Below are 21,225 nucleotides of genomic sequence, written 5' to 3'. Positions count from 1 at the left end.
AACAACAACAACAACAACAATGGTAAAAAGCTGCACTGTAACCCCACAGCACATGGTTAGAATCTACCAGCTGCTCTGTGGGAGAAGAATGGGCAATCTCCTGTGTTATTAACTGCCTTTGAAAACCCACTGCAGACTCGACAGTATACAACAAGAAGAAGTCTTAAAATTTTACCAAAACACATTTCTCTTGACTGAAAAATTTTAGTTTTAACCCTGAAGAGACCAAGAAAAGATTTAAAATTATTTTAATGGAGCAGGCTTTTGAAACGATCCTATATGCTTATTTATTTTCATGAGGTGTTGCCTTAGAAAAACAAATAGAATTTGCTATCAAGTCCATGATATGAAGAAGCAGCAATGAATTTAATTAGGCTAAAACATTAGGATTTATTTATTTTTAAGTGATTTTTACAACTTAAAATGGAGTCCACATATAGATAAGAGATTGTAGTTGTCGTTAATGATTCATGAACTATTTATCCAGGGTTGTAGTAGGGACTTCTGATGGCATAGTCTCTAGGATTTTGTTGAAAACACAAGGCTAGGTGGCTCAAAATCACCAGTGGCTCTACAGGAGAAAGATGAGTAACCTCTTCCCTTGAGATTTACAGCCTCTGAAAACTCTCTGGTGGGTCCCTTATGAGTTGGTTCTGTTTTTCAGAACACTGACATTATTCCGGAAGCACTGTAAAGGATTGTACTGTTTAATGTTTCAAATAATCTGCTTACTTCATGCTATATATGAATAGCAATGGAGCACAAAGTGAGACAAAAACACATTAAGCTACTACTCTACGTAAGAATGAAATAAGTTTTACTTAGTCATTGTTGTGACTATTCTCCCACAAGAATAATAAATCATGATATCAAGAGACACTTTTTCACAATACAAGAATGTTGTGAAATAGACCGCTCCAATAGCACAGTTTATATTGTTTCTCTAACACAATTTACTTATAGTGATATATTGAGGCTTACAAAACTCTATAGGTAATTAATGACAGGAGTAGAATTGAAATGATAATTTGATATTTGTGTGACTATAATGACCATGGGTGTTGTTGTTGTTATGTGCTGTCGAGTCGCTTGCGACTCATAGCGACCCTATGTACAACAGCCCTAAACTCTGCTCTGTTCTGTGCCAGTTGCACTGTCTCTGACACTCCCATCCCATTATCCCAGTCACTGAATCAATCCACCTCATAGAGGGCCTTCCCCTCCTGTGCTGTCCCTCCACCCTCCCAAGCATGATGTCCTTCTCTAAGGACCGGTCTCTCCTCACAACATGTCCACAGTATGTTAGATGGAGCCTCAGAATCCTTGCCTCCAAGGAACCACCTGGTTTAATCCTTTCTAGGACAAATCGGTTTTCCTAGCAGTCCATGGTACTCTCAATACTTTTCTCCAGCACCACAGCTCAAAGGCATCAATTCTCCTTCTATCCTCCTTGGTCATTGTTCAACTCTCTGATGCATAACAAGTGATTGTGAGGACCATGGCCTGAATCAAATGCACCTTAGTCTCCAGAGAGACACCATTACTCTTCAGTACTTTGGAGAGGTCCCTAACAGCAGACTTACCCATTGCAATGCGTCTTTTAATTTCCTGGCTGCTGGTGCCAAGAGTGTCAACTGTGGAGCCAAGCAAACTAAAGATGCGTACAATCTCAATCTCTTCACCATCCATCCTGATGCTACCAATTGGTCCAGTGGTGAGAATCTTTGTCTTCTTGACATTGAGCCTCAATCCATATTGACCACAGGTACACACATATTATTCTTACAATTATATTTTCCTTTTTTACCTTGAAATATATTTATTTTCTAGTTAAGAGCATACACAATAAGACAACCACTAATTCAACATTTTCTACATGTACAATTTAGGGACATTGATTACATTCTGTGAGCTGTACACCTCCCCTCACACACTTTTCTGAGTACTTCCTCCTAATAGAAGGCAGAAGCTGACTGTACCCTAAAATACTTGTGGTGTTAGGACTTTTGAGAATGGTTTTTCTATCCATTGCCTTATCCACCTCAACTCCTCATTCTCCCGCCAAAGTTATGATCTTTAGCTACCTCAGCTGTGGACACAAGATTTGCCATTGATCAGTGTCTTCAACAACATCAACTTGTGAGGCCAATATATGAAAGAGAGATAACCAGATTGAAGAAAGACTGTGATGAGGTATAGCCTGAAGGAGTTCTTGAGCCAGAGGCAGAGCAAAAGGTTTTGCTTGCTAGACAACTGAAGGAAGAGCTGATTTGTGTCTGCTATGAGACAAATCTTGTTGTATGACTGAAGAAACCAGAGGCTTCTCACATTTGTCTTGCTTGACTGAACCCGGACTTCCACTGTTTGATATCCTTTGCTTCCCTACTGTCACATCCAACCTCTTTACCTAATAAATTCTACAACTGTGAGTAAAAAGAAATTTTGTAAAATCTGTGTGATCATTTGCAACAAACAATGGACTCAGTATTTAGTAGAAACAAGTGAAGCAGAATAGGGGACTATCTCTGACCTTATAGGAATCAGTTTACCCTGTGGATTTTGTTAATGGGAACATTCCCCCTTTTGGAGGTAGTAAGAGATCAGAATTGGTCATTTCTTTGCTTCTTTTGGAGTTGATGTCAGAAGCAGTAGGATTTTATTGCAATGGTCCCAGACTCATAGAAACATGCAGTTTCTAAAGTTGGGGCTTAGAAACATGTAGAGCTAAAATGGTTATTGATTGTTGCTACAGAGTGTAGGGGAAATGCAAAATGTTACTTTTTCTCCTATAAAGATAGAATAAAAAATTGATAAGCTGTTTTATGACCAAAGACAAAAGGGTAGAGATTGAAGATTGAAATATCTCGGTCACAAAAGGACAAATACTACATAGGGTAACTGTTGTAAAATGGGACTGACTGAGAAAAAGAGGATAAATAATGTATAGTACATTGAAACAGATGAGAGGGAGAACTGTTTAAAAGGGATATATGATTCGATATAATTGTCATGACAGGAGTCCAAATGATGGCTGCACAGTGGAGTGGACTTGGGGGGAGGATTGTATCACAATGAAAGAATTTTTCTATTACTTTTCAAAGAGAAGAGCGAATTAGGAGGAGGGGTGGGCAGGGAGAAAAGTGACACAATAAGTGAATGAAAACCCTAAGTCTCTGTAAATTTTCATTAAAATTAATAATAAAAGTAAGGAAAAAGGAAATTCTCTTTAAGAGAATGCTTTTTTTTCTTTGTTGCAATGTTGGATATATTGAAAAAATGTATATGAAGGATATGTAATGTTAAGATACATTGTAAATATTATTAAGGTTTTTGTTATGATTAGTTAAGATTAATGTTAAGATTTAATGTTAAGATGAAGTGTAAAAATGAATATTAATTGTTGTAATGTTAAGATATAAGGTAAAAATCATTAAGATTTTTGTTGATTTTTAAGATATATTGTAAAATGATTAAGGTTTTTTGTCAATATAACTCTATTAGACATAGTAAAATATGTCATAAAAATTTTTAATGTTATAATGATAGAATATGTTGTAATTTATAGAAAGAGTGTCAGTCTGCCTTTAGCCAGTGATTGATTGTACATACCACAAGAGAAAATTTGCCCTGAAGTAATATTTGTAGCAAATAATACAATTTGGTAGGGAACCTAAGCCCCTGCAAGTACTCTGCAGAGAGTTACATTTGAAAATGGAGAAAGAGGATGTTTGCTAACACTGAGACAAAGCAAAGTTGGTGCCAATCCAAGTCCCCTCTCCAGAAGTAGTTAAAGGAAGCTAGCTAGTATGGTGACCACCTCAATCCACTTAAACACTTGTTGAGTGGAAATAGGAGACATCAAAGCCCTCTTCCAGGACTTGAAGTTAAAGGTAAGTGAGTATGCTTATCTTGTCATGACCACTGATGTCCACTTGATGAATGGGAGTGGGAAATACACAATAATGAAGAGAAAGGATGTGTTCCTTCAGCTCTGTCCACCTAGCATGATGAGTGGATAAATGAAGCAGGGTTGCTGACCTGTGGAGCAGTGAGTTTTAAGGATTCCTGATGTGTTGATTTATCCTATGTTGGGCTAAGGCTGAGTGAAGGGACCAACTGGCCTGGAACATATGAAGAAATGTGGACTCCTCAGCTTTGTGGCTGACACTCATTTGGACCTAACCACAGATCACTAAGGAGGTGTTTATCAGAAGCAACCCAGATGAAGAGAAGATGCTTCATTCTGTGACCTAGTGTTGTTTGCTATAAACTGAGGGTTTGCTCTGGACCGGACCCTTGTTAAAAATGCAAATAGAAAATTCTTCAGAGAGTAAGTTCAATTTTTGCTTTAATAAATGTGTTCTCTCCCATTGTTAATCACTTTACTTGCTACCCTTTTCCTTTCTATCTTCTGTTCCTGGTAACCTAATATTTTATATTATATAGAGTCTATTTTTAATTTTCCACCAAATTACTAGAATATGAATGATTAATATACCGGTATTGCAGCTTTTATGATGATATAATTCAGTGATAAGAATCTACATTTAAAAGTGATTGTTTTTAAAAGTGAACTGGGTTGGGAGGTGTGGGCAGGGAGATAACTGCAACAATGAATGAATGGAAATACAGTCTCTGTAAATTTTCATTAAAATTAATAGTGATACTTTTTTTTAAAGTTGAAAATAGAAGAAAATCATTCAGAAAGCTGTACAATGAATGAAGACGACAGAAGAAGAGTTATCTATATCTATCTGAAAGCTGGAAAGTTAATAAAGATAGCAGAATAATTAACACTGTAAAAAAAACTGATTGTTTTCATTTGGCTCTCCGTTGTTCACAATAGGTATTTAGCTTCTCCTCTCTTGCTTTGCTTCTCCTAGCTGCACATGGAGTGTTTTCTTCTTTAGTTAATCTGAATACTTCAGTGACTTTTTGGATTTAGTCTTAAAAATGAATCCAACTCTTTAGCAACCAAGATGTAGTGCAGAGGGTGCCACCATTAGTGACTGGACAGCTGGTGTATTTGACTGCTGCAGTTGCATAAGGATTTGTTTCTGAGGGATTATCTGCCTCCTGTGCTCCTTATGTAAAATTATCTCTGATATGAATAGAGAAAACATTGTTTTAAGTATCTCCCTCAGGACCTAACACTAGACCCCAGGGTCTATTTGCAATGATTTCATGTAGTTAGGATGTGGCCTTAACTGTGCCCTTTGACAACTTATGTGAGATACTGAAAAAAGAACATCACTAATGCTTTCTAATAGGTACCTGATCAAATTACATTTGGTGAAACAGGATGAGTGAAACACTGTTATCTACTGCTATCTTAATTAAGATTCTATGATGAATCCAAAACCAATTAAGAGACTTCAAAACATTTTTGTCTTCAACTTATTTAGAAAGAAATATACTTCCTGTGCCCTTCTCCAAAATGGCTGCAATCATAGCAATTAACTTCCCTAAAATCATTTCTGTATTTAAATAGTGCTTTATGAAATTACAATATACTCCTTTAAAACATGAACCCAAGGTTAGTAAAATGTTTTCAAAATTGATGATGGGTAAGTAAGAGTTTTTTCTACTATTCTGCTTTTATACTTTTATGTATGTTTGAAAATGCCTGTAAGAAAAAAAATTAAAATGACCAGATAAAAAGGCTACAAGGTAACAATAATGACTATATTACACATTCAAAAAGTTACATTTATTCAAACAGCAAGAGAGAACTGAAAATATGTCAGTCATCCATCACCAGTTTTGCTGATGGCAAATCAGATGTACCATTTTATATTATTTTCTAGTTACTAAAATTATTCATTAACATAACTACAGATTCAATTATAGGCTATTTTCATGGGTATAAAGAATAGTATAAAAATAATTTCACATGAAATACTGATCAAATTAGTGGGAGAAATCTATGGAGTTTTAGGAGAAAAGTTTAGAACTGAGTTGATTATAATTAAAAGCATGAGAGAAAAGGAATATGAAAGATACTGTTACTTTCTTCTGTAGCAATCATGATAATGATTTCTTGTTCTTCGTCTTCAGAGAGCTAATTAAAACACATCCTCTAAGGACATAGCTGTAATACTTACAGCTAAAAGGCTGTGAAAATGATCATTTTGTGTGTGAAATCTCCAAGAATGTAGTATACATAGACTATTAAGACAAAGTGAGGATTGTTGTAATTTTTGTTTAATGCAGTTACATGCACATATGAATGTTCCCTTAACAATCTCACATCCAAGGGATAATGAAAAATATATTTTGAAGAGACAGTAAAAGTTATCTATTGGGAATTTTTATTGTTAGGTACCGTCGGGTGGAGAATGACATACGGTAATCTTATGAAAAGCCAACGTGCCCTGCCTTATACTGTGCCATCCTCATTATCTCTGAGACATTTGAACCCTTTGCTGAAGTTACAATGTGAGTCTATCTCATTAGAGGACTTCCTCTTTTTCCCTGAACCTCCATCTTCCCAAGCATGACGTTCCTTTCCAAGGAATAGCTTCCCCTAATTACATGTCCAAGGTATGAAAGATGATGTCTCATCATCTTTGCCTTCAAGGAACACTCTGGCTGGACCCTTTCTAGGACATAACAGTTTTTTCTTTTGACAACCCATAGGATATCCAATACTCCTCTGCAGCACCACAATCAAAAAGTCATCAATTCTTCTGTCATCCTTATTCATTGTCCAGCTCTCTGTTACATAGCAGGTGACTGAGAAGACCATGGCCTAAATCAGGTGCACCTTAGTCTTCCAATTGACGTCACAGATCTTCAGCATTGTTTGAGAGGTCCCTGACAGCAGACTTGGTCAATGCAAAATGTGTGCTGATTTCCTGACTGCTCATCCTAAGGGTGTTGATTGTTGATCCAAGCGAAATGAAATAATGGACAGTTATAATCTTTTCTCCATTTATTATAATGTTGGCCTGTGGCGAGACTCTGTCTTCTTGATGTTCAGATGTAATCAATACTGAAGTTTATAGTCCTTTCTTTGGTGGCCTAGTGGTAAGAAGCTGTGCTGCAATCCCAAAAGCACACAGTTCAAATCCACCAGCTGCCCCATAAGAGAAGAGATAGGCAGTGTCTTCCCATGTAATTAATTTTCTCTGAAAAACCTGCTCAGGTCAGTGGGTCAGTCCCAACTCGAAGGGAAATAACAACTATCTCTTGGGACTAGAGTAGCAATTTATCTTAATAAAAAAAAAAGAAATAAAACAAAACTTTAAATTTCTTACCTGATTATCAGAAAGCCACAAAGCTGCTAATTCTTTAAGTTTTGTAAATGAAAATGGTAAATTCTTCAACCTGACAAAATATGAAAGTTATAATAACATTAATAATGTTTATTTTAACAAAAATATTTACAGTATCCCAAATTATTGATTTAACCATTTCTCTCTCCATTGAACAGCCTAAGTGATTTCTAAAAAATGAAAATTTGTTTACATAAATATTTTCTATCATACCATGGATAAAATCTAAAATCGTTACAAGCCTTATTAGGTCTTAAATATTTTGGCCATTTTAACTCTTCCAGTTAATTTTGTTGCCATTCTTTCTGACTCAGTCCTCATGTATTCATTGGTTTTGTTCAGTCTACAATGAGTACAAGTTAAGCCTTTCTCCTCTGCCTCGAAAACACACCCCCAGTACACACACACACACACACATATCCCACTTGGATAAATATCACATACCCTTTAACTTTCAGCTTAATGAGTCTCAGAAGATTTCCCTGATTCCCATTCTAATTACTTTTCTTGTTCTAGTTTCAATATATCTTGTATTTTCTTTTGTGGAATATGGAATAGTAGAAATCACAAGATTATTTCTGTGATCTTTCATTCACTTTCTGATATCTTCATAACAGTTACCTCCATGTACGCAAGGGACAATGTTTATTGTTTTTGCATATTATTTAGTAGATATTCAAAGAGAGAATCTTCAAATGTTGCGTTCTTCTTTCTTTTTATTGTGACTTGAGTGAAAGTTTACAAAGTAAATTGGTTTCCAAGCAACTTTATGTGGTTGGTTATTCTAGGGAGTGCATTTCCCCCTGGTGTTAGCTGCAGGTTGAGCCATGAGAGTGAATTTTATTCCAGTTTGGAAGGCTGACTAAAAGCCATGGTTTTAGAGTGTTCTAAAGTTTCTATTAGACAAGTAAGCCTGGCCATTTTTTAAACGTTATATTCTTGAGATAAGTAAAGCTTGACATCAACTTAGTATTCACCCCCTTAGCTATAGAAAGTGAAATAGTCAAATGCCTACTTTGATGTAATAGGTTACTTGTTCAAGACAGCTTCTGTATCCACTGGCACTGGCTTTCTCTACATGGCAGGTGGGAACATGCTAATGGTATGGATGAGATGAATAGCACCTTTCAGAGGGAACATGCAAACAAGGTATGTAGACTACTAATGGTAAGAGTTGCTAGTTTTGCTGTCCTGCCATGTTTAAACTCTGTAAGAGAGAGAAAAGTGGAATTTCACTACTAACAAAAGAAAGGATGTGGATAGTCCAATGCGCAACCATTTGACAAGAGCAGCAGCAGCTGCAGAACCAAACCAGAACAATGTGAAACAGAGCTGACCCAGAATGCTTCTCCACAGATCCAAAGCCAGAACCAGAGCTACGGGCCTTCCCCTATGCTTGTTGGAAGACTACAGCGGAGATGTCATTTATTGGCAGGACTAAGAGAACGTTGTAACTCTGGTCTAAAGTTGAGAGGCTGAAGGTCAAGGGGCTTGTGAGCACATTGGAGAAGCAATTCTGAAGGAAGAACTGTATCCTATATCCAGCCTAAATTGTAACTTATTAACTTCTTTAATAAATTCCATAAATAGGAGTATCACCTGTGAGTTTTGTCTGGTCATTTAAGTATATTAGCAGACAAGAGCCCTAGGATGGATGGCTGGTGTTAGAGTTGACAGAAATAGGTATAAGCAGTGTGGGGCCATATCTGACCTAATGGGGACCAGTTTTATGCTGTGGATGTTCTGGACAGGGACTCTTCCCCTGCAAGAGTTAGTCGAGATGAGCTGTGACTGTTCCCCAGTGTCTGCACTCTTTTCATACTTACTTCAACACAGTATCTCAGATGCTTGAACTCACACAGGATTAACAGATTTGAATCAAATAGGTTAGTGTGAGAGCTAGTCAGCAAAGTCAATAAATGCAAACAAGTAATGCCAAAGAAATCTATCATTATTTGTGCATAGTCACTCTAAAATATAAATAAACATCTTAGACACAAGTGGAAATAAAAAGGTTTTGTTTTTAATATGTTGAAGTTTTATTAATTAATGAATAAATTTGTTTTAAATTATAAAAGTAGATTATGCTACAGTAATTAACAATGATTATGGAAGCAGTTAATAATTCAGTATATCATTATTCTTGAACAAGTAAATATATAAACTGGAACTTCTATACTTATAAAAAAACTGAAAAGTGTCTTCATGATATTGGAAAAGCTCATCTTTGATAGTATCACTGCAGTCTTTCAGTACCTATTACCATCCTTTGTCTGACTAAACCTTAATGAAAAGTTCAAGTTCATGCATTCCAATCTGTAATCATTATCTACATAGCTGTTATCTCAAGTCAATATTTATTTTTTATCCTTTTTTTGTCTGAGGATAATTGTCTTTTACAGAGAAGGTGAAACAAATAAGAATTGCAGAATTTTATATTTACTTAGCCATCACCAATATAACATCTTTATCCCACAAGTATGTATGACCTATTCTATCTTTGTTCTTTCTGCTGTGAGCAAAATTAAATAGCTGTTTGGTTGTTCTTAATGTAATGTATAGACATTATTACTTTAGGATGTTAGCTTTATGCTTACCAGTACTCTGGTAGATTAAAATATATGAACAGTGTATAAATAATTTCAGAGACATGGTATATACAAGAAAATTCATCTATATCTTAATAGTATATACATAAATTTTATATATGCATTTATAGTTTTTATTATAACTATTTTCCTATGCCTTCTTAATAGCATGTGTTCTGGAAAAATTCTTGGATATACATTTTATATAATTCAACATATAATTTTAATATAATCTGAACGACAACATTTAAGAATACGCAGTTTCAAACATTTACTTTCTCTAAATTTCTGTATATATAAATATAAAAATAGAAATAAAATATGGATATTCCTTTTATTATACTTCACCAGATACATAAACCTTTACTATACCAGGTACAGAAACCTTTTTTGAAAGTGATTACAAAGAATTATAATTTACTAATACATGATTATGAAATTTTGCAAAAGTACCTGTTATCACTCAAATTTAAGACTCTTAGTTTTTGCATCTGTCCAATTTCTTCAGGAAGAAATTCCAGCTTATTTGATCGTAGAGACATAACAGTGACATTCTTACAGCTTCCAATCTAGGAAAAACAAAATAAAATAATCATAATATGAACCATTTTTACTATTTGTTCTTATGTATGACACAGTTAAATGGACGCAGATTTCTTCATCACTTTGAAGTCATATTCTTACTATGTGTATTGTCTCATTATGAAATCTCTCTCTTCAAACATGTATTTATTGGTGTTCCATGCTGTCAAGTCAGAATCAATTCTAGCTGACCTTTCAGTGGGTTTTTAGAGTCGTATATCAGATGGGAGGAGATCTTTCTCCCTTGGAGCAGCTGGTAGATTCAAACTACAAACTTTAGAGTTGGCAGCAGCTCCTAGGCTAAGAAAGCTCCCCCCAAAAGATATGTTATGTATATTCTTTAAGAAATTAAGACTATTTAAACTTTGGAAAGTATGTTCTTTGTTATAATTCTACTTATTATGAAACTACTTACTAAAATAATTCCATTTGTAAACTCTGTTGTGGCACATAACCACAATAACATACTATGACAGGTTTGGAAGCAGGCGTGGCATCCACTTTCTAAATAACATACCTCTGGAAACTCTATGAACTTTGATAAATATTGATTATTGTAGAGGGGCTTCAGGCCTTTTGTCCATAGGATCTCTATGAGTCATGCTTGGTTCAGAGGCAATCAACAACATTGTGGTTTATGGCCATTAAAGTGAATAATAATGCATCTCAGTGTATAATCGAAAACTAAAAAAAATATTGTTGAAATTTCCCTGGCAAAGTCAGCTTTATTTCACATTACAACAACATTAGTAATTTATATTCAGAACATTTTGGTTTAAAATATATTTACTATTGCCACTTTACTATAGACATTATCAGTATAACATATTGGATGATAAACATACTTTATACTTTTTTCTTTAAGTTAATAAATTAAAAATCTCATTGAGTGGTAAAAATTAAAGAACTTCTAGGTGGACCCTGATTAAAGGAATATTATTTTGTAAAATGAGACTTAGGAAGCAGGAGTGGCATCCACTTCTTAAACCACATGCTCTGGAAATTCTATGAACTTTGAGAAATGACAATAGTTATAGAAAGGCTTCAGGTCTTTTGTTCATGGGGTTGCTATGAGTCGTTCTTGCCTTGACAGCACTCAACAACAACTATATGAGACTTAAGAATTATACTTAAATTTAAGACCCTTTAATTTCTGAAATGGATATATACTTATGTTACTTCAAAATGTTAGTTAAAACTGCTCTGGACAGAAAAACATATAAATTAAATTATGAAAAATTATATTCTTTAGTTAAAAAGTATTTTATTTTCTTTGCATATATACTTTAGGTCAAATTCATTTTCAAATTAAACATAAGAAATGAACTTGTCATTTAAAATATAATAATAAACATATATGTATATAACTCCAGAATATACTCACAGCCATTTAATCTATGCTGATATTGAACCTGTTAAGATTTAATCCCAAAGCAGATTCATTAAAAGTTAACCAATAGAAATAAGCTTATTTCTCACTTCTCTGGGTAATTCTGGAAGGAAATTCTCATCGACTGCTAACGTTCGAAGACTATGAAGGTAGCCAACAGTAGAAGGTAGTGACTCCAGTTCATTACAGCTACAGTCAAACTCTTCTAACAAAGATAAGCTGAAATTGAAATTCAATAGTTAAATACTTTAATGAAGTAAAAAAAGTTTTTAAAAATATACATATACAAATTTACCAGAAACTAAGGTTATTTATCTAACCAATTTATAAAAATAATATATAAATCAGTTCAGTTAAATGCTTCAATACTAAAAAATGAACTATTCCATTTTATGAATGACACTCCCAAACTGAATTGTAATTTGATCATTAAAAGTTAAAGAGGTTTTTAAATTCTTTTGGTATTACATAATTTAGCTATTGTTCATAGCAAGATGTTCAGAATGCATGTCTGTGGAATGAGTGCACATAATTTACATTAGGGAGGTGGAACAGGATAAGAGTGCAAATCTTTGGGTAGCAGGATAAAGTGGGAAACCACCAAACTCCAGTATCAAGCACTAAGTAAGTATTACGTAAGTGCTAGTATTTCACTAAGCATTTTATTGCTGTTGTTGTTAGGTCCTGTGGAGTTGGCTCCAACTAATTGTAAACATTATAACAGAAGCAAAGCTGCCTGATCCCCTGCTATTCTCACAACCATGATTGTATTTGAGCCCATTGATGAAGCCATGGTGCCAGTCCATCTCACTGAGAGCCATCCTCTTTCACTGGTGTTCTACTTTATCTAGGATGTTGTTATTGTCCAGGTACTGATAGGACATTACTCCTGATAACATGTCCAAATCTTTTGCTATATTTAAGCCCATTGGTGCAGCCACTGTGCCAATCCACTCACTGAGAATCTTCCTCTTTCTCACTGACACTACTTTACAAAGGATGATATGTTTAAAATTCAAGAGCTAAATTATCTCCATCTCACTTATGTTTCCTAAGAAAAATTCATTCTTTTTTCTGGCAGTCTGTAGTTGTTGTTGTTCTTGTTATCTGCTGTCGAGTCACCTGTGACTCATAGTGACCCTATGTACAACAGCCTTAAACCCTGCTCTATCTTATGCCAATCTTATTTTCTCTGATACATCTATCTCCATTACCCCAGTCTCTGAATCAATCCATCTCATTAAGGGTCTTCCTCTCGTGTGCTGTCCCCTCACCCTCCCAAGAATGATTTCTCTCTAAAAGGACTGATCCTGCCTTGCAACATGTCTAAATTATGTCACACGAAGCTTCAGAATCCTTGCCTCCAAGGAGCAGCCTGGTTTAATCCTCTCCAGGACAAACCTGTTTGTTCTCTTAGCAGTCCATGGTATATTCAATATTCTTCTCCAGCACTACAGCTCAAAGACATCAACTCCCCTTCTAACATCCGTCATTATTGTCCAGCTTTCTGATGCATAGCAAGTAATTGCAAAGACCATGACCTGTATCAGGCACACCTTACTCTCCAGACTGACAAAGTTGCTCTTCAGTACTTTGGAGAGGTCTCTGATGGCAGATTTTCCCAATGCAATTTGTCTTTTCATTTACTGCCTGCTAGTACCAAGAGTGTTAATTGTAGAGCCAAGCAAATTGAAGCTGTTAACAATTTCAATCTCTTCACCAATCATGATGCTGCCAATCAGCCCAGTGGTGAGAATCTTTGTTTTCTTGATGTTGAGCTTCAATTCACATTGAACGTTACAATTCTTGACCTTCTGCAGCAAGTGCTTCAGGTCCTCCTCAGTTTAAGTAAGCAAGTTTGTGTCATCTGCATAACACAGATTGTTGATGAGTCTTTCTCCAAGCCTGATGACACATTTCTCCTCACAGAGCCCAGCCTCCCAGATAATCTTTTCCACAAAGATATTGAAAATATACGGAGATAGGACACATCCTTAGTGCATAATCTTCCCAATTTTGAACCATGCAATGTTTCCTTGCTCTGTTCTAACAACTGCCTCTTGGTCCAAGTATAGATTTCACATTAGCTCAGTAACGTGTTCTGGGATTCCCATTCTTCTCAGAGTCAGCAACAGTTTATTGTGATCTACACAGTGAAATGCCTTTGCATAATCAATGAAACACTGATAGACATTCCTCTGGTACTCTCTGTCTTCAGCTAAGATCCATCTAACATTAGCTATAATATCCCTATTGATATTCTTTACCAACACCATAGACCAAAGCTTTCAATTCTTCATCTTCCTTATTCTTATCCAGCTTTCACAAGCATATGAAGCAACTGTAATACCTAGCTTGAGTAAGGTGCACCTTAGTTCTCAAAGTGACCTATTTGCTTTTTTTTAACACTTTAAAGAGGTCTTTTGTAGGAGATGTATACAGTGCAAAATATATTCTGATTTCTTCACAACTGCTTTCAGGATCATTAATTGTGCACTCATTTTTTTACAACTTCAAACTTTTTTCCCTGTTTATCATGATGTTACTTACTGGTCCATTTGTATGGATTTTAAAAATTTCCTTTGTTCATTTAGTAATCCATGCTGAAGACGGTAGTCTTTGATCTTTGTACGTAAGTGCCTCAGATCCTCTTTGCTGGCAGCAAGCAAGGTTGTGTCATCTGTATATTGTTTGTTCACAATGAGTTTTTCCTCCAGTTTTGCTGCATGACTTTCACAGAGTCCAAAATCCCCGATTAGATGTTCAACACACTGAATAAATATGGTGAAATTCTGAGGCATACTTTTCTCGGTATTAAACCATTTATTATTTCTTTGTTCTGTTTGAGTGCCTGCTGTGGAGTTTATCTTTTAGTTTGACTTCCTAGCCATCAAATCTGACTTGAACATGTGGATAAATAGGAATATGCAAATAGGGCCTATCTAAAAGGGGATTGGCTAGCCTTGCCAATAAAGCAAGTGGCATCAGTAGCAAATTAGACTTTTCCTACCAGCAAAGAAATGAAGAAGAAGAAGAGAAAGTAGGATGCCCTTCAGGACCAGACATTCTTGCTTAATCTAAACCTTTGGAAGTAGCAGCCATAGCTGAAGCAGAGGACCAGAGAAATCTGACATGAGATGGAGCTGGCAGTTAACCCATCCCTCCTCCACTTCCCCCATGGACAGAACGACAGCTAAACTAAGAGCCTTAGCCCAAGTTTGTTGGAAAATTTGAGGGTTAGGGGAGAGGCAACATTAGCAGGACTGAGAACTTTGGAACACTGGTCTAAAGCCTCATGAGGCTCAAGGCTGAGGTGCCTTTGTGCACATTTCAGATGCTATACTGACTATTCTGCTACCACATCTGTATTACAACTTTTTTACTTCCTCAACATGGTTCAGTGTGGTCTATAAGCTGTTATATCAGATTTTGGACCCTGTAAAGCAGTAAGATCGGTGTTGATATGAGTAGAAAGAGGTATGGGAGCATGGGGCACATGTCTGACTTCATGGGAAATTCTTTTGTGTTGTTGATGCTGTTGACAGGGACAGTTCCCCATTGTGAAGTTGGTAAAGATCAGACATGGCTGTCCCCATGTGGCCCTTCCTCTTTTTACACTTGCTCTTGGTTTATGCATATATTACCCACATTATCACAATGAAATGTTATGCAATTACCCTTCTCTACAATAATATGCATTATTTTTTTTTTAATTTTTCACACAGTCAAATAACTTTGCCTAATCAAGAAAATGAAGGTCAACAGCTCTCTGTTATCTGCTTTCAAAGTCCATCTGGCAAAAATGTTTATCTAATACCATTTGTTCTAGGTCCTCTTTTAAATCAATGCATCTATTTGGCATTTCAATGTCAATGTACTGCTGGCACTATTTTAAAAATTATCTACAGAAATTTTTATTTGCTGGTGATATTAATATTATGGCTTTACAATTTCTGTATTGTTTTGGATCGTCTTTTTTAGCATGAGCACAAATATGTATCTCTTCTATATTTCTTGGCATATACAATTTGGTGTTTCCAGCGTTGTATCTGTTTGTTCAAACATCTTAGTTGGTATTTCATCATTTCCTAGAGCTTTGCTTTTCACCAAAATCCTATAGTGAACAGTATTTCTTGATCTTATGCTGCATGCTCTAGGAAATGATGAAATTAATAAATATATGTATCTGTTCTTTTTATTTTGAGTCATGCAAATTAACTTGTGAAAGCTTTAATCCATCCATGTCATTAAGTTTGACACTACTTTGAGGAGGCAGCATTTCTACAGTCATCTTTTTTAGATAATTCCAACATAAGTGGCACAATTTCAGTGACTAATTTGAGATCCAGCATCATGGTAACCACAAGTTACCTCTGTACAGCAAATGGACAGACCAGTGCTATACCAATTAGAAGAATGTTCTACCAAAAAATCATTTTTTAGTCTATTTTTTTATTTTTCAAACTATATTTCTTTTTAAAGTATCCTCACCTTTTTGGCCTCATTCCCCATTTCCTTCTCCTTTGGACATTCCAGTGGGTTTTCAGAGTAAATTACAAGGGTGGAGATTACCCATCTTTCTCCTATAGAGCAGCTGGTGAATTTACTGCATTCCTTTGAGTTGACAGTGCAGTTCCTTACCATTGAGCCACCAAGGAAGCAATTTGCTCCCATCAGTTGTTTAAGCAGTTAAATTAGCAGAGATTAAACAAATGAGGTTGGAATCAGAATAGATATGTATCCAGATGCTGCAATTTGCCAAGTGTATGGTCTTAGGTGTTTAAAAAAAAAAAAAATCAAATGACCAGAGCTAAAAGAGAAAAAAACTCATAAATTCGATTCCAAGTCCCTGGAGGCCCTACATGACCATTTTGCTGATATACCAGATATACATGATGGATTGCATGACTCTTTTCTCTCTCGCGCGCGCACGCCCTCTTTCTATTTGTGTGTGTGTGTAGGTGTGTGTGTGAGAGAGAGACAGAGAGAGAGAGAGAAGAGAAGAGAGAGGAATCAATACAAATGGGAAAACCAGTACCAGAGATCATTTCATCACTTTGAAAAACAGTACCTCTTACTGGGTCTTACATATATGAAACACTCAGGATTTATTGTGGAATTGAACGAAAGATATTTATATTAATTATTTGGGCCACTAACTAACCAATTTGGAAGGAGGAGTGGCATCTACTTCCATAATAGCTTGCCTCCGGAAACCCTATGAACCTGGAGAGAGGATGAAAGGCACCCGAGTATAGAGGACTCTCCGTCATAGGGTCGCCTGCGACTCGACGGCACTTAACAACAACAAACAATTAACCAATGGTTATAAAAATACCAAGTCACTTTTAAGATGAAAATAACTCAGATGTATGATCAGAAAGTAGATTTTAAAGTAGATACTCAGTAAGTTAGAATGCATATTTAAGGTTTATAATTTTTCTTTTTTAAAAAAATGTTTTGTGGATTAGTCTTGGACTATAGTAATTTTTGAGAAATTAGGCACAAATTTCAGTATCATATTGGTGTTATCTATCAAACGTACCTCAACAGTATAGTTCCAATCAGCTTCCAAATATATTAACGATGAAAAATTATATAAAGAGAAATTTGGCTGTTAACTCTTTGGCTCACACGGCATGATGTAAACAACTGCACATCAGCATGAGTGAGCACTCACAGCACTAACAATCACCGTCTCTTCTGTGACAGGTCATTGCATATCTGGTATTTAATTCACAGTCAGCAAAGCATGTAGCCGTATTGCCTCTGTGTCTCTTAGAAGTAGTGAGAGGTAGTAGGCAAACTAATTTAACCTTTAAAGCATAAGTTCTATTGCATAATGCTCTCACATTAAAACAAAACAAAGCAAACACATATCTGCTGCCTATAAGCCAATAGTACTCTAGGACACCATAATTATCTTGGGGAAATGAATGAAAGGGTGAAAATTTGTACTTTGTGCCATCAAAAATAGCTTCATTAATCTAGTTGATTGACTACAGATGAATTTCAACTTTTAAAGCCTATTCTTCAAGCCAGAGTATTGGTCAGGATACCAACACTAATCTGGAGATTGTACAATTTTTCTGTGCCAAGAAATCTGGAGGATGACCGCCTGGCCAACTAAATGGAAGAAATCCATATTTGTTTCCATTGCAAATATAGGTGACCCGACAGAGTGTGGAAATTATCGAAAAATATCATTAATATCACATGCAAGCAAGATTCTGCTGAAAATGATCCAAAAACGACTGGAGCAACACATCAACAGAGAACTGCCAGATGTGCAGGCTGGGTTTAGAAGAGGCCATGGTACTAGGGATATTATAGCTAATGTTAGATAGATCTTGGCAGAAAGCAGAGAGTACCAACGAATGTCTGTGTTTCATCGACTATGCAAATGATTTTGACTGTAGATCACATCAAACTGTGGCTGACTCTGAGAAGAATGGGAACCTCAGAATACCTGATTGTGCTTATGCAAAACCTGAAGGATCAGCTATGAGTTGGTTCTGATTCAATGGCACATAACAACAATAATTGGACTATTTTCCAAACTTTTGAGTCCACACAAATTTCTGTGGAACTTGTTACAACGTAAATTCAGATTCAGTGTTTTGAGGAGAGGTAAACTATTGGAATTTAAAGCAATTTCCTAGGTAATGCAGATAACTATCATTATGTGTATTACCTAGGAGTTATAAAATTTGTTATTCTGAGTTGTAAAATTGAAAGTCTTTGCAAATATTTTAACAACACAACACTCTGGTTGTCAGGTGTCATTGAGTCAACAACAACTCAGTGACCTGATGAACAACAGCTTGAAATATTTTCCTATCACATACCATTTTCCAGTCTCTTCTGTGCTCAAACCCATTATTACATCCGCTGTGTCGAATCATCACTTTTGGTGAGTTCTTTTTTTTTCACTAATACTCTGGTTTTTCCAGCATGATGCCTTTTTCCAAGGACTGGTATTTTCTCTTAACATGCCCAAAGTACATGAGATAATGTCACAATCCTTCTTACACTTCCTCCAAGACAGATTTATTTGTTCTTTTAGTAGTCCATGGCATATGAAATACTCTTTCTTATGACCACAATTCAGATGCATAAATTCTTTGGTCTTCCTTATTCATTGTCCAATTTTCACATATATGGGAGAGAACTGAAAATAGTTAAGACTTGGGTTGAGTACATCTTTGTCTTTAAACTGACATCATTCCTCTTAAGAAGTTTATAAAGGTATATAACATAAACATTTCCCAATGCAACATGATGTTTTATTTCTTGACTGTTACTACCATGTGTATTCATTGTTGATCCAAGTCAAAGGTAATTCTTGACAACTTGAGTCTTTTCTTCATCTATCATGCTGTAGCTTATTGATGCAATTGTAGTTTTGTTTTCCTTGATATTGGAATGTAATTCATATTGAAGGCTGTATTCTAATCTTCAGTAAGTGCTTTAAGGTCTTCATTTTCTGCAAATAATCTTGCCCTACCTTGTGCCACCATCATCTCTGACATACTTGAGCCTATTGCTGCAGAAGCTGTGTCAGTCTATCCTGTTGGGGGCCCTTATATATTTCACTGATCTTCCACCTTTGCAAGCATGATGTCCCTCTCCAGGGAATAGCCTTTCACATAGCAGATACAAAATATGAGTCAGAGTTTTGTCATCTTTGCCTAGAGGAGTACTCTGGCTGTACTTTCCCCAAGCCATATTATGTTTGTTCTTTTTGTCGTCCATAGGATATAAACATAAGTGCCTTTGAGCTTAAACTTTTTTATTTTCTTTTAACTTAAAGAAAAATAATACAATTTAGGGACTATATTTAGACAAGTTTGAGTTCCAATTCTAGCATGTCCACTTAATAACGGAATGACCTCTGATCCTGGTTTTATCACCGATTAAGTAGATTAATGATGCCTACATGTAGTTTCAACAGAGATTAAATTAGATAGTGCATGTTAAGCCTCTGGTTCATATGGTATTCTATATTTCAGCCTGTGAAAGTCATAACGTGATGAAGCTGCCATATCTGGGTCTGCTAAATTTAACAGGGTGTGGTCCTATAACTTTCATATCACTATTTTAGTGTTACAAATGAAAAACTATTTTAATTTTCTTTCCCAGACAGATTCATGTCTTGTACAAATTCCAATTTTGGAAGGCTCTACTGTATATGCCAATAGTCAAAATTACTTGTTCTGAGGTGATAGGAGAATAACTTGAAACATAAATCTGGCAGTCTATCTATGAACCATTTAAAATTGATTCTGTAGTATTTCTTTTTAAATGTAGGCAATTTTATGTAACATCAACAGAGTAAAAACTTCAGATGAGAATGAAGACTTGTTATTTTATTAGCAGAAAATGTTACATAGTAACAGCACTTTTTTTTGGCTAAGGCCAAAATCTATTTAATAACCACTATATGGTCTTCTCAATCACCTGCTATGTATCAGAGCTCAATGATAAAAAATGATAGCAGAAGAAGAATTGATGCCTTTGAGTTGTGGTGCTAGAGAAGAATAGTGAATATCTCATGGGCTGCCAAAGAACAAACAGATATGTCCTGGAAAGAATGTAGCCAGAGTGCTCTTGGGAGGCAAGAGTTGATGATGCTTCATATTGAATACTTTGAATATGTAGCTAGGTGAAGCTATTCCTCAGCAAGGGACCACATGTTTGGGAAGATGAGGGTCAACAAAGGAGAGGAAGACTCCTCCCCCGCCCCCAAGGAGATGGATTAACACTGAGACTTCAGCAAGGGACTAAATAGTGTTTCAGAGATGATGAGAATAGCACCAGATAAAGCAGGTTTCAGGATGACTATTCATAGGGTCACTATGAGTTGTACTTGACTTGATGGCACCTATTAAGAACAACAACAACAATAGTGCTGCCAACCCAAAGGCATGCTGTTTGAACCCACCAGCTGCTCTGTGAGGGACAGAAGGGCAATTTCGTTTAGTGTGATTTATTGCCTCTGAAAATCTGCTAGAGGGTCAGTTATAGGATGGTTTCAACTCATCAGTACTTAACAACAACATAAGTGACACAACAGAGTCAAAATATTGGTTAGGACACAGATAACGTGGTTTCAAGTCTGGATTCTTAACACTTATTAATAGGAAGACTCCAGTTCAGTTACTTACTTAAGCTAAAACTTAGTTTCATTCATAAAAGAGGTGGGCTCTATGAGGAGAATTGTGGCATCAGGATTGGTGGAAGATCTATTAACAATCTGCATTATGTAGATGACACAACCCTGCTTGCTGAAACTGAGAAGGACCTCATGCACTTGCTGCGAAGGGTCAGGGACTGCAGCCTTCAGTATGGACTGAGGCTCAATGTCAAGAAGACAAAGATTCTCACC

General features: G+C 35.9%; 1 protein-coding gene across 1 annotated transcript in view; it reads right to left on the bottom strand.

Annotated features, from left to right (window-relative positions):
• Nucleotides 1–21,225, bottom strand: part of LRRC7 (leucine rich repeat containing 7) — a 720,627-nt gene that overhangs the window by 191,113 nt on the left and 508,289 nt on the right. The window contains exons 11-13 of the mRNA XM_006879790.1: nt 11,927–12,056; nt 10,319–10,434; nt 7,260–7,329 (exon numbers count right to left, since the gene is read on the bottom strand). Coding sequence (XP_006879852.1) covers nt 7,260–7,329; nt 10,319–10,434; nt 11,927–12,056 — 316 coding nt within the window. The remainder of the gene's footprint in view (nt 1–7,259; nt 7,330–10,318; nt 10,435–11,926; nt 12,057–21,225) is intronic.

The sequence above is a fragment of the Elephantulus edwardii genome, unplaced genomic scaffold (genome assembly GCF_000299155.1).
Source record: "Elephantulus edwardii isolate Elephantulus edwardi_28Jun2011 unplaced genomic scaffold, EleEdw1.0 scaffold00005, whole genome shotgun sequence".
In the NCBI taxonomy this organism is placed as follows: domain Eukaryota; kingdom Metazoa; phylum Chordata; class Mammalia; order Macroscelidea; family Macroscelididae; genus Elephantulus; species Elephantulus edwardii.
This window is presented reverse-complemented; position numbering and strand designations above follow the sequence as displayed.